The sequence below is a fragment of the Aethalodelphis obliquidens genome, unplaced genomic scaffold (assembly GCF_003676395.1).
Source record: "Aethalodelphis obliquidens isolate GAN/ISIS:26980383/991018 unplaced genomic scaffold, ASM367639v1 scaffold17, whole genome shotgun sequence".
In the NCBI taxonomy this organism is placed as follows: Eukaryota; Metazoa; Chordata; class Mammalia; order Artiodactyla; family Delphinidae; genus Aethalodelphis; species Aethalodelphis obliquidens.
Genome location: NW_020837961.1, coordinates 13,401,323 through 13,415,042, shown reverse-complemented (window position 1 = coordinate 13,415,042; position 13,720 = coordinate 13,401,323). Strand labels below are relative to the sequence as shown.

Genomic DNA, 13,720 nt, shown 5'->3' with positions numbered 1-13,720 from the left:
AATTACAATGTTGTGTTAATTACTGCTGTACAGCAAAGTGACTCAGTTATACATACATATATATAGATGCACACATTCTTTTCTGTTATGGTTTATCACAGGATATTGAATATAGTTCCCTGTTCTATACAGTAGGACCTTGTTGTTTATCCATTCTCTATATAATAGTTTGCATCTGCTAATCCCAAACTCCCAATCCCTCCTTCCCCCACTCCCCTCCCCCTTGACAACCGTAAGTCTCTTCTCTATATCCCTTATTTTGTTTCTGTTTCATAGATAGGTTCATTTGTGTCATGTTTTAGATTCTACCTGTAAGTAATATTGTATTTACCTTTCTCTTTCTGACTCACTTCACTTAGTATGATAATCTCTAGGTACATCCATGTTGCTGCACATGGCATTATTTTGTCCTTTTTTATGGCTAAGTAGTATTCTATTGTGTATATATACCACGTTTTTTTTTTTAAATAAGGCTGTGATGGCTAGCCCTTTTTTCCCCTTTATTTATTTTTTGGCTGCATCGGGTCTTAGGTGCGGCATACGGGATCTTTTTTGAGGCATGCGGGATCTTTTGTTGCGGCGCGCAGGCCTCTCTCTAGTTGTGGCATGTGGGTTTTTCTCTCTCTAGTTGTGTGCGGGCTCCAGAGCATGTGCGCTCTGTAGTTTGCAGCACGTGGGCTCTCTCGTTGAGGTGCACAAGCTCAGTAGTTGTAGCACACAGGCTTATCTGTCCCACGGCGTGTGAGGTCTTAATTCCCCCACGAGGGATCGAACCCACGTCCCCTGCATTGGAAGGAGGATTCTTTACCACTGGACAACAAGGGAAGTCCCTGTACATCTTCTTTATCCATTCACCTGTCGATTGACATTTAGGTTGTTGACGTGTCTTGGCTATTGTGAATAGGGCTGCTACGAACGTAGGGTGCATGTATACTGAGTCATTTCCAATAGCTGCCTGGGAGTCAATCTCACGAACATACATGTTTACCATGTTCCTATTATTGAACATCACAATTGATTTCAGTTTATCTTTATATAAAAAATAACTCTCCAGTGAAAAATAGTCTATGTCTGTATGTATAACACATTCATGATTATTGTCTATTGCATAAGTTTCTAGAGAAGGAGATGATGGGCATATGACGTTCACATGTAAGGTTTGTGTTATCTGAGTAACACTATTCTTTACCATCAGGAAGCAGATACATATACTAGTTGTGCCATGTTTTAACCACCAGCAAATAATTTTTGTTAGAAATTGCTTAATTAAAATGATTTCACAGACTCATATATTGAAATACAAAAGTATGGCAGAGTATTTTCATTGCGGTGCACGGGCTACTCTTCATTGCGGTGCACGGGCTTCTCATTGCTGTGGCTTCTCTTGTTGCAGAGCACCGGCCCTAGGCATGCAAGCTTCAGTAGTTGTGGCTCACGGACTCCAGAGCGCAGGTTCTGTAGTTGCGGCGCACGGGCTTAGTTGCTCCGCGGCATGTGGGATCTTCCTGGACCAGGGCTCGAACCCATGTCCCCTGCATTGGCAGGCGGATTCTTAACCACTGCACCACCAGGGAAGTCCGAGGGAGTAGGTTTTATCATCACACCTATACTGACAGCTCCACCAAACACCGTAAATACCCTTTATACACAAAATAGGTGTCCATTTCAGTTACATCAACTAATCGCTAATTCATTCAAATAGATACTCAGTTAGTTAAAAATCCAGCTATCAAGACTTCTTTAAAAACTAGATTCACTTATTAATGAAACTAACTAAAAGTCCTTAAAAGGTTATAAAGTTTACATATGCTAAAGAAAAATAATCAGTCATCTGTTATTAAGAAAAGGCTCAATGATTTTATCAGTTCCCATGCTTCATAGTCACTCACAGCCTTGGTATAAGGATGTAAACATAAATTATTTGAGATAAGTTGCCCAAAATAATTTTTGGAGCTTTACTAGGTAAGAGGATTTTTTTTAAAACAACACTGGCTAAGGAGAGGAGAACACAGTCCTATTTTCTGAATAGGTAAATAGATGTTGATAATTCATTTTATTTGTCTCTGTGCTTAGATTCTTCAGCTCTGCAATTTTATTTTATTTTATTTTTTTAACATCTTTATTGGAATATAATTGCTTTACAATGATGTGTTAGTTTCTGCTTTATAACAAAGTGAACCAGCTATACATATACCTATATCCCCGTATCTCCTCCGTCTTGCGTCTCCCTCCCACCCTCCCTATCCCACCCCTCTAGGTGGTCACAAAGCACTGAGCTGATCTCCCTGTGCTATGTGGCTGCTTCCCACTAGCTATCTATTTTACATTTGGTAGTGTATATATGTCCATGCCACTCTCTCACTTCGTCCCAGCTTACCCTTCCCCCTCCCCGTGTCCTCAAGTCCATTCTCTATGTCTGCATCTTTATTCCTGTCCTGCCCCTAGGTTCTTCAGAACCTTTTTTTTTTCTTTTTCAGATTCCATATATATGTGTTAGCATATGGTATTTGTTTTTCTCTTGCTGACTTACTTCACTCTGTATGACAGACTCTAGGTCCATCCACCTCACTACAAATAACTCAATTTCATTTCTTTTTATGCCTGAGTAATATTCCATTGGGTATACGTGTGAAATGATATCCAGGGTCTCTTATAGCTTTGAAGTTTTTGATTTTTTTATGGTCACTTGGGATACAACTTTTATGTGTTGTGTGTGGTTTGTGTGTCTCTGTGTGTATGCACATATGTTTAATTCACATTTTATTTTTTATCTCTTTCCAGTAAATGGTGGCTGGTCTACCTGGACAGAGTGGTCTGTGTGTAATAGCCGCTGTGGACGAGGGTATCAGAAGCGCACAAGGACCTGCACCAACCCAGCCCCACTCAATGGTGGTGCCTTCTGTGAAGGGCAGAGTGTGCAGAAAATAGCCTGCACCACGTTATGCCCAGGTAAGCAACCCAGCGCTCTCCTTCCAAATGTCTCCTCCCATTCTAGAAATGTTTTAGGGTATATATACAAATCTTTAGTCTTTTTTTTTTTTTTTGGCTGTGTTGGGTCTTCATTGCTGCTCACGGGCTTTTTCTAGTTGCAGTGAGCGGGGGCTACTCTTCCTTGCGGTGCACAGGCTTCTCATTGCGGTGGCTTCTCTTGTTGCAGAGCACAGGTTCTAGGCATGCGGACTTCAGTAGTTGCAGCACACGGGCTCAGTAGTTGTGGCTCACAGGCTCTAGAGCCCAGGCTCAGTAGTTGTGGTGCACAGGCTTAGTTGCTCCGCAGCATGTGGGATCTTCCCGGACCAGGGCTCGAACCTGTGTCCCCTGCCCTGGCAGGTGGATTCTTAACCACTGCGCCACCAGGGAAGTCCCACAAAGCCTTATTCTTCGCAGGAGTGTGTGGTAAACATTATTTAAATCCATCATCTCATTCAGTGCTTACATTGCTGGGACCTCAGGTCTTTTCCCCCAAAAGAGTACTTAACTTTATTACCCTAACATACAAAATAGTATAAAACAAGAGATTAAACACACATAAACATAATCCCTCTCTATTACTCAACAAAACTGTTGGAACCAAGATTGCAGGATCTGTAATTCAAGGCATTTGAGCAGCATTGAAAGCCACACGTTTAGGATAACAACCTTGATCTCCAGAAAGCCATGGAAATTAATTGGAACTGAAATTTAGAAAATGTTTTAGGTGAAGTACTTGATATTTGGTGTCAGTTTCTGGGCAAAGGCAAATAAAACATCTGGAATGAATTAAAAGGAAGTCTAAGCTTTCTGACACATGAGCTAATGGATTTTGAAAATACAGTGCAGTCATCTATTATCTGTACATGTTGGTCACCTATTTTTGAGTTATTTGCAATGGTACCTACAGCAAGATTGCATCCCTTTGCCTCTGAACATCTTCCTGTGCTATCTCATGTTGTCCCAAGGTCTCATCCTGTGGGAAATTGAAGTTAATATTTGCCAAAACCAAAACCCACTAAAATATCCAATTATAAAATATATTAAAAAAATTAAGCTCAAATTATTTTGAAATAACCCATAAATTTATTGTATCCCATTGGGGTAGCTATTATATTGTCACTTTCATTATTTAGATACAAAGACTACTTACTTCCCTTTATTATGCCTAACTTATGTCAGGTTCATCCTTTTAGTAGAACTTTCTCAGAGATGGGTTGGAGAAGTGAACTGGAGAGAAAACCATAATATAAATTTTATATTCCTGTTTTCATTTCCGAATATCAAAACAGTATCCCACACTGAACCCTTTGAGAGCTTTTATTTATGGAACAAACTTTGACACTTAGCTAGGCTAAGTATTTCAGTATTTTCTCTTGTACACTCCTATATTTTGTCTGCATACTGACTCCCATAATTAGAAATGCACTGAGCATTTAGTGGAACTAGAAATGTGTGTTTGTGTGTGTACTTTGGGATGGTCTAGGTCAAAGCAAATGTCTTTTCTTCAGATGGCTGGGAGTTGCTTATATAGCTAACTGTACAATTGAAATATTAATACTTTCATCATTTTTTCATGTGGGCATATTTATATCTCTATACATATTATGCATAATACATATAGTTACACAATAATTTCAATATGAAATCACACAGATTTCCCAAACTATGTAGATTATTAAAATTGATCTAATTTCTGTCAATATGTAGGTATAACACGTGTACATTGCATGTTCAATAAATGATGTTTGCGATTGTCTTACATTGACTCCTAGATGATTATTTATGTATTTCAGGGAAATTTTTAAAAATTTAACTCTTATTTTAATATTTTCCTCTTATTTATGTAAGAACCTTTAAAGAATGTACTAGAGTATTTAAGTTATGTGTTTTTAAAATAGAGATATCTTAGCTCTTTATCACTGAAGTTTACTAACAAGTCAAGCACAAAAATTAAGAAGAAAGTGAATCTATTCTAAATGACTGAATCACAGGAATTCAGGAATGTGAATTAATTCACATTAAGGAATGTGCTTAAATATTATCTTTAAAATAAAAATAGCAACATATATCATCAAATAATGGAATGAAATCATCAAATAATAAATGGAAAATAATATAGACTTCAAGAAGTCATTGCAGAAGATGTTAGAATCAAGCAGCATGGATGAAAAAATAAAAAGAGTGTATAGGATGTAGATGAGGGGTGCAGGTAGATGGATGGATGGATGGATGGATTTCTTCCACACTCTACCAGCCTCTTCTCCTGAACCCCACAGAGGTTTACTTGCACTACCCACATTACATTATGCAGGAGGGAATCTTGGATCCAAAAAGAGGTTCCCTAATTTTCAATCCAAAATCCAGACATTTCCCCTTTAATAGAGAAACCACCAGGATTTACTTTTATGCAGCTCCTGGTGACAGCTTTGGTTTCTGTGTGTCCCATTAAGCTTCCGTTTGCTTGGTCAGTGAAGAAATAGTCACACACCTCGTAAGGGAAGTTCGAAGAGCCCACACAATGTATGTAGAGCATGCACTACTTCAGCAGTTAAAATGAATGCAGTGTTCCTCGGCGGGGGAGGGGGGGGCGGGGGGGCATTTTCTTCAGTGTTTGGTGTTGTTTTGTTTCTGCTTGTGCTCTGCTCCTCTCTGCCCTCAAAAAGTTCCTTCTCCCTTTGACCCGATGCTGGTTTTTGTGTGGCAGTGGATGGCAGGTGGACCTCATGGAGCAAGTGGTCAACTTGTGGGACCGAGTGCACGCACTGGCGCAGGAGGGAGTGCACGGCACCAGCCCCCAAGAACGGAGGCAAGGACTGCGACGGTCTCGTCCTGCAATCCAAGAACTGCACGGATGGTCTGTGCATGCAGAGTAAGTCTATTTGAGCAAACGACAGACACTGGGGAGGTCTGGGGTTTAACCATTTGGATTTCTTTAAAGGAAATATCAAAAAATAAAAATTTCTTAAACAAAAATGCAGTACTATACCAATATCATGGGTCTCTGTCAAAATTGAAAAAAATGAATCTCCCAGAACACAGTATGAAAAATAACTGTATCCAGTTAACAAATGACACACACAGTATTGCTTTTCCATGAGCAAAAAGGGATTTAGTTGTTTCCATGGAGGGGCTGTCATTCTTTTCAGGGCAGGGAAGTGCTACTCAGTTTTATTATAGTGCACAAAAGGGCACCCTAAACTCCTCATAGAGTCACATGACTTCCAAAAAGTAAGCTATTTATTTCTAATTCATGGCTGTTACTGAACCAGTGTCCATGAAATTTAAAATATATGTATAAGGACAGGAAATATTTCTGCAAGTAGATTTACCAGTTTACAAGTGTTTAGTGTGAACATCTTCACAACACCTTGAATATGCTGGGTTTGTATTAGAAATTATAACATTTATCTAAAGGGACTAATGTTTATAAAACATAAATTTTTAAAAATGGGTGTAGATGATTGGCTCAAGAATATAATAGGTGCTATAAGCTAAAGATTCCACATTTTTCATGGCCTTTTTCCTTAGATTTTCTTAATGAGATGGTTTGATTTGCATATTTGCAGACTCTCACTCCTCTATTGAGGAGCCCTTAGATGTACAGAATTTACCATCCCTTTTATGACCATGAATTAAGGTACTAAGAATTGTTCTGAAATCACACCTATAACAGACGAATGGATCAAACAGTGTGCTGTCTTTGGATCTTACCTAATGGCAGCCAAATGTTGACATTTCTTATAACACATTACAGATTGCTTGTGGAATATATTTGTATTTGTCATTTAAGAATAAGATATTTTCAGCACATTTATGAAATTCTGTTTACTTTCCAGAGTCTATACACACAGGGACCTTTAAAAAGAAACCTTACTTAAAATACAAATAGGTAATTACATTGCTGACACAGAATAAAAATCCAGTGGGCCTCTTATTTTTCTGTCCACGGTACATGGTATTCTTTGAGAACAGACTGCAGCTGGGTGTAAAGCATAGCTTCTGGTTGTGATTTGGGAACGACTGCTGTGCATCTGAGTTTGTACCAGAAACACAGAATGAAAAGAATACAGCTCTTTTACTAACCATTTATCCAGAGATCCAGGGTTTGTTCCTCTTGGTGTTAGTCTGAGTTGACGATTAAAATGAAAACATACCATACACAAGTTATTTTTTAACATTTTTATAATTTAGTATTCTTGTAGTGCTGAGCAAATTGATTCATGTGATTGAAAGTAGCAATATTTGAAGTTTCTCTCTGTCACTCCCTTTCTCAATATTATACTTTTCAACTTTGGGTGATTTAATGCCTACTGTTTCTATTGTGCATAATTTTAAATTCCTAAAGCAACGTATTTAACAAGGAGTACAATGCTGCAAGATGGAACATTGGGCCTTTTATTACTTACACAAATGACACATTATAAATTATGACATTTGTCAAATACAAGCATGAAATATTCAAGTTAAGACTTTCATGACATAGCATCCCCTTAGCATCTAGCTGATTTCTTACAGCATTAATAGAATTTTTTCTAATGATTGGATATTTACCAATAATGATGGCATGAGGTGTGTGTGTAAGTAAGGAAAGGAAATGAGGCTACAAGAGGTGATATTTGTTTATTTATCAAGTCTCCTATTAGCCTGGAACATTTGGGTGTTTGAATTAATTAGTTAAAAAGCTGTTTCCTTTCATAATTCTGATTTGCTGTAGTAACAGTCTCTACTAGGTCAATAAACTCTTTCATCTGCCCTGCTGTATCTACTCTAGTGCAAAGGAGAACTGTAGTTTGTGCTATTATTGATTTCCTCGGTGATAAAAACCTCAGATACTGTTGCACTGAATAATTATAGTATTTTACAGTGAAAGCTATAGTTTCTGTTTACCAGTAAGCTGGGTGTTTCTGGCATAGTATTGCTGACAAAGTTTTGCAAAGAAATGATAATGTTCTTGGTCCTTATTTTGGAAAACAAAAGGCTTTCTGATAGTGTAAGTACCAAACTTGTAAGAGGGACATGGTCTGCATTAAGAAAAAGAATGGGAGTAGAAAAGAGCTAGAAACTTGCAGTTGACAATTAGGAGTTATCATTTAATGTTTATGTACTTTAGGAAAATTAGTGTCTTCAATGCACTGATAATATTGCAATACTGATAAAGAGCTATTTATCTCAAAGTAAAGCTAGCCTACTTACCATTGGACTAGGGAGGCAGTACAACCTCTGAATCTACTCAAAATTGTCTACAAATGATTTGGATATAAATGTAGATATACTGCTAGGAAGGAGAAATTTGGAGTTCATAATGGTTGTCAGTAGAATTCAGAGTTACAGATAGCACAGAGCAACACAATGTGAAATATATAGAAAATATTGCTTCAGTGTTTATTCACTAATTTGTTCAAAATAATATTCAGACATATTTCTTCCTTAGCCATTTCTCTCATTATAAATACCTTTGACTCAAAATATGTAGAAATATTGGATAAAATGTTTAAACTTAAAAGACATACACACATTTGGAGTGTGTGTGTGTGTGTGTGTGTGTGTGTGTGTGTGTGAGAGAGAGAGAGAGAGAGAGAGAGAGAGAGAGAGAGAGAGAGAGGGCATATCAAGCTCAAAAGAAAGAGAAATCCTCAAGTGGCAGAAATGAAGTAGGAACTCAAATCTAGAGAAGTATACCTCTGTGAGTGGACACCAGAATAACCAAGAGGAGCATTAGACATGGATGTAAGTCCTAGGGATTAGGCTTTAGGATTTCAGTTCTGAGGCTGAGAGTTGAAAGCCAGAACCTTGAATAAAACTGGGTCTCATAAATGGCTGCTCTCACCATGAAAAATAACTAGAAATTTTTTACCCATCAGCCCAGCGAAGCTACAGGAAAATTCACGGTAGAGAAGAGAAAAATGAAGTCTTCACTTAAACCTGTGATAAAACCACACTCCGACACCCAGTTCTGGGTATGGAATCTAAGATACAGTACAGGGAACAAAAAGCAAAGTATGTGCAGTTTCTAAAGTTAGTAAAACTGGGGTACCAGCGGAAGTGAACAGCAAGCCATTTTCTAGAGTTCTTTTCACAACCCAAGTGCATTGGTCTATGATAAAGATAGCCCACTCCTGAAAATGAATTTACAACATAAAGTTTTATATCACCCAAGGGAATAGTCTGCTGTAAGAGAGAGTTGGCAACATAATAAATAGGTGAGTTAGTACTTTAATAACATGGACTCCTACAGCAATCTGAGTGAGGCTATAAAATAAATAAAAATTAAAAGACAGACTATTTTTAAAAGGAATATAAGCACAAATGAAAGAAAAGAATATTATAAAGAGGACAGACAGATTTGGGGAAAAATCAAATGGAATGTGATCCATTGAAAGTTAGAACTCAATGGAAAATTAAACATCAGATCAGATCAGAGACAGCTTTAGATAAAGCTGAAGAGAAAATTGGTAAACTGGAATGTAGATCTCATGAAACTTTTCAGAATACAAGGAGGAAAGATAGAATGAGTGATTATATAAAAGGTAGGTTAAAACACATGGAAGATAGAATGAAAAAGTCCCACTTTTGTTATTCAAGAGAGCAAAATTTAAAGTTTTTGAGATAATCAAGATTAGAGCTTACTACTCACAAACTCTTAATGAATAAACTACTAAAAATATGAAAATTGATTCTTTAAAAAATTGAGGGACCAGTTAAAAATAAAATGGAACTAAACTATAGATGGCATTAACACAGAATATGGGAAGGTGTAATCTAAGTTAAAATGTTCTAATTTTTGTGTGTTGTTCAGGAAAAGAACAGTAATACTACTTGTGTTAAGCTTTACTGATTCAAGTGTCCCAATTAAAATGTTAAGACTGACTACACACATAAAGGTTGAATATATAAATTCAAAATAAGATTTTTAAGGGCAGAAAAGGAGCAAAAAGGAAAGAAAAAGTATAGTTAAATGAAAACAAATAAGATGGTATATATTAGGGATTATCATATATCAAGGATAATAATGTAAATGAATTAAATTTACCTGTTAAAGGAAATTCAAAATTACAGGAAAAATCCAGTTTTACATTGTTTATGAGAGACATACTTAAATCACAATTATAGAGAAATATTGAAAGTTAAGAAATGGAACTTACAGTGTAGTTCTTTATTTTAAAATGTCCAATTAATGGCTTTGACTATCTAATTGGGCCATTCTTAATTCCATTTCCCATTTTGCCTAAGTAACACATATTAGAGATTGGTTTTGCTCATAGTTTTAATTTAGATACTTTTTTTCCCTTAGACTTTATAGTTTTTAGAATGTTTAATTTTTTTTTTTTTTTTTGCGGTACGCGGGCCTCTCACTGCTGTGGCCTCTCCCGCTGCGGAGCACAGGCTCTGGACGCGCAGGCTCAGTGGCCATGGCTCACGGGCCCAGTGGCTCTGCGGCATGTGGGATCTTCCCGGACCGGGGCACGAACCCGCGTCCCCTGCATCGGCAGGCGGACCCTCAACCACTGCGCCACCAGGGAAGCTCCTAGAATATTTAATTTTTTGTTGGATAATTAAAAGTTTTCTAAATTGTTTACCAAATTTTTTGTGTAAGACATCTTAAAAATACAGGTATTTCCTCAATGCCAACTGAAGTTTTTAACCAAAAGACTTCGAGGTTATTTATTTACAAAATTATTCAATATTTTAAAGATATAATAATGCTAAATGTTAGCAAATGTGCACTAAAGTAGAATCTCTTGTATTTTGCAAATGGGAACACAAATTTTTGTGATTATTTGAGGAAGCAGTTTGACAATATGAGTTAAGAGCTTTAAAATTATTCCTCTCCTTTGATCCAAGAATCCTGTATCAGTGAATAAGTTTTAAGTAATTAACATGAATACCTAAAATATATGTGCCAAATACGTTCATATTCTTTGTAAGTTTATTGTAAAAAACACAAAAGTCCAATACTAGAGCAATGATTAAGTAATAAATGCTATTTCCATAAGGTGGAATATCATATAGCCACTAAAATATTTATGGTGGTTTAACATGGAAAAGCAGAATATGGATTTATGTATGCATTCAGTCATAACCATATAAAAGTAAGCTTAGGGAAAAAGATGAATGAAATTTATTTATTTACGCTAGTGAGATTACAGGTAATTTTTTTCTTTTTCAATATGCTTTCAATTCTCAATATTCTTTAGTATTTCATTATGCTTATAATTGTAAATGACTTTTTAAAAAGGAGTGTTGAGGATTGGCTAGAACAACTGCATGATCTTGGAAACAGGAGTCTCATTTCGTTATTTGAGATGTAGCAATATCACTGATCTGTCCTGGGAATTTGGTCACATTGATTCAAATTAGATTAGATTTAGATTAGGTTACATAAAAAGTAATTGCATAAAATACTTGTATAAAATCCTAGTTGTATAAAATCCTTGGTGGCAAGAGTTACTTATAGCCAGTAAACCAAGTACATATACAAAAGGATTGTGAAGACATGGGGATTTGGAACTGAATTACAGTTTTGCATTATTTCCTAGTTGCTTATCATATACATATCACTCTGTCCTTGCAACCATACTTATTCTTAAACTCTTTAGTAAATTGGATTCATTATGTGATGCTATATAATTTCATTTGTGAAAAAAGGTCATGGTCTTTAAGCAATTTCAGAAGCTCCACTAAATTTTTAAGCTGTCCAAACACATTAGTTATTGGAGTATAACATGTATCATGTATATATTACACTGGGTATATCTTCAGTGGTCTGGAAAAGTACTTACACTGGAGACACCACTTTCAAATTAAGAACTTCCAGGAATTGGTGTTATTTCACTAGAATACATTGTTAAAGGATAATTAAAAACTGTTAAGCGTCACTTAATATACCAGAAAGAAGTTGGGCATTATTGGTTTATAAGCACATTGCTAATTAGAAAACAAAATTTAATATTGGAGTTCTTAGGTATGCTAAGAGATACGGATTGCATGGAACAAGAAAGGGTAAATGACTTGGAGTGTTTTTCACTACTGAAAATAAGCACATATGTCTGGTATCTTGGATACAAGAAAGTTAACATTAATAATAGATAAGACCGTTTTTTACTTAACAATACTATAGAATAGTGTATCTTATTCAGAAGGCAGTAATGGAAGGTCTCTTGTGCTGTGTACCCATTTAGGTTTCTTTATATCATCTCTAAGATGATATGAAAGTAGCTCCAGTTCTTGCCATATGGTTTTGAAATAGGATTTGCATAAAATGGTTTTGGGGAGAAAGAGAGCGGACACACTAGACACAGAAAGAGGTACAAGAGAATAAAAAAAGCACTTAAGACAATCCTCCAAACTGCTAAGCCAATAAGCGTATTTACCATTTATGTTGAAATACGACTGTATTACCAAGACCTAATAACTTTTAACTTTTATAATCTTTATAATGAATCTGTAGTAAGATCTGCTCTGTTATGGTTGGCATATAATGGTTTAATCCATGCTTACCTCTTACTTTTGAAAATAGCAACCTAAGGACTATATATGTGGTTTGGTCCAGAAATGGTACATTGTATATACTTATGAATACATTCAAGTAGATTATTATGTTACCACAGCTATTCCTACAGACTTTGGTTTTTAATCCCATTTGAAGATTGGAGTCTCACATAGAGATATGTAAGAGTTCAAATCTGAATTTAGAATTACTCCTTGTTGCTGAAGAGGGTTTATGCCACAGTAGACAAATTAGAAATTGCAATTTAGAAACAAGAACTGCCTAGAATTGTGCCTGCATCAGTGAACTGCCTGACTTTGGGAAATTAAAAAGTTATGCAGTCTGCAAATTTAGCACTTTCTACTCATTAAAAAATTTACATGTCACCCTGCTCTTCCATTAATTCTCACTTACAGAGGAAGTGGCAGAACTCTGTGTGTGAACTGTAGTCTGGACACACTGCATACCAGGGCCCCCAGAATCCCAGGTGCATTTAATGTGAGGAAGTAATTTACTTTACAAATAGGCTGCTCTTCACTTTAGCCTGGTGCGTTTATCACCGCTATGGTAGGCGTTTGAGAAGGCGTTAGTCAGTTTCCAGTGAAATTCTTGTCAACACAGCAGTTTGATAGGAAAGCATAATTGTGAGTGTCAGACAGTGAGTGCTTTTATCTATAGTTTGGAAGAAGTTGATGTCATAGCTGTGTTTGTATAGTCCTTGATATGCGTAGTGTCCCAGCTGGCAAATAAATATTCTGTCCGTGGACTGGCTGCCCAACACAGTGCTCTGCTGTCTCCGGTATAATGAGTGTGGTTTACTTTTTCATTTTTTCCTTTCTGGTAAAACATTTTCCTGATTTTGAAAGCACGGATGTGGTTAGGAACTTTAGCCCACAGAAACCTGCTGAACACCTAGGGAGCCCCAAACAGATTGGTGTGAGAGGACAAATGCAAAGTCTTCAGCTTCCAGGATGCAAAGTAAACTCCAAGGGGATTAAGAAGGGTACCACCTTTCACAACCGCAGCAAAGCTAGGACACCTTCAAGATCACATAGGGGCAGGCCAGCGCTTTTGCTTGTTTTCTTTTTGCCTAAAAACCCAGCAGGTAGGGTGATGTATGCTAGGAATTGGCCTCTTTACTTCAGGACTTTTCATCACTTTACTTTTTCTATCCGATGTCTTTAATACTATGGATTTATTTATCACTGCCTTTGGATTTAATGATTTATCCTTTTTCTGAAGGAGCGTTGATGGGAATAG

The 13,720-nt window shown here is 36.7% G+C and overlaps 1 protein-coding gene across 1 annotated transcript in view; it reads left to right on the top strand.

Annotated features, from left to right (window-relative positions):
* LOC113625966 (netrin receptor UNC5C) overlaps positions 1–13,720 on the top strand; it is a 358,340-nt gene that overhangs the window by 330,355 nt on the left and 14,265 nt on the right. The window contains exons 6-7 of the mRNA XM_027116940.1: positions 2,782–2,949; positions 5,678–5,842. Coding sequence (XP_026972741.1) covers positions 2,782–2,949; positions 5,678–5,842 — 333 coding nt within the window. The remainder of the gene's footprint in view (positions 1–2,781; positions 2,950–5,677; positions 5,843–13,720) is intronic.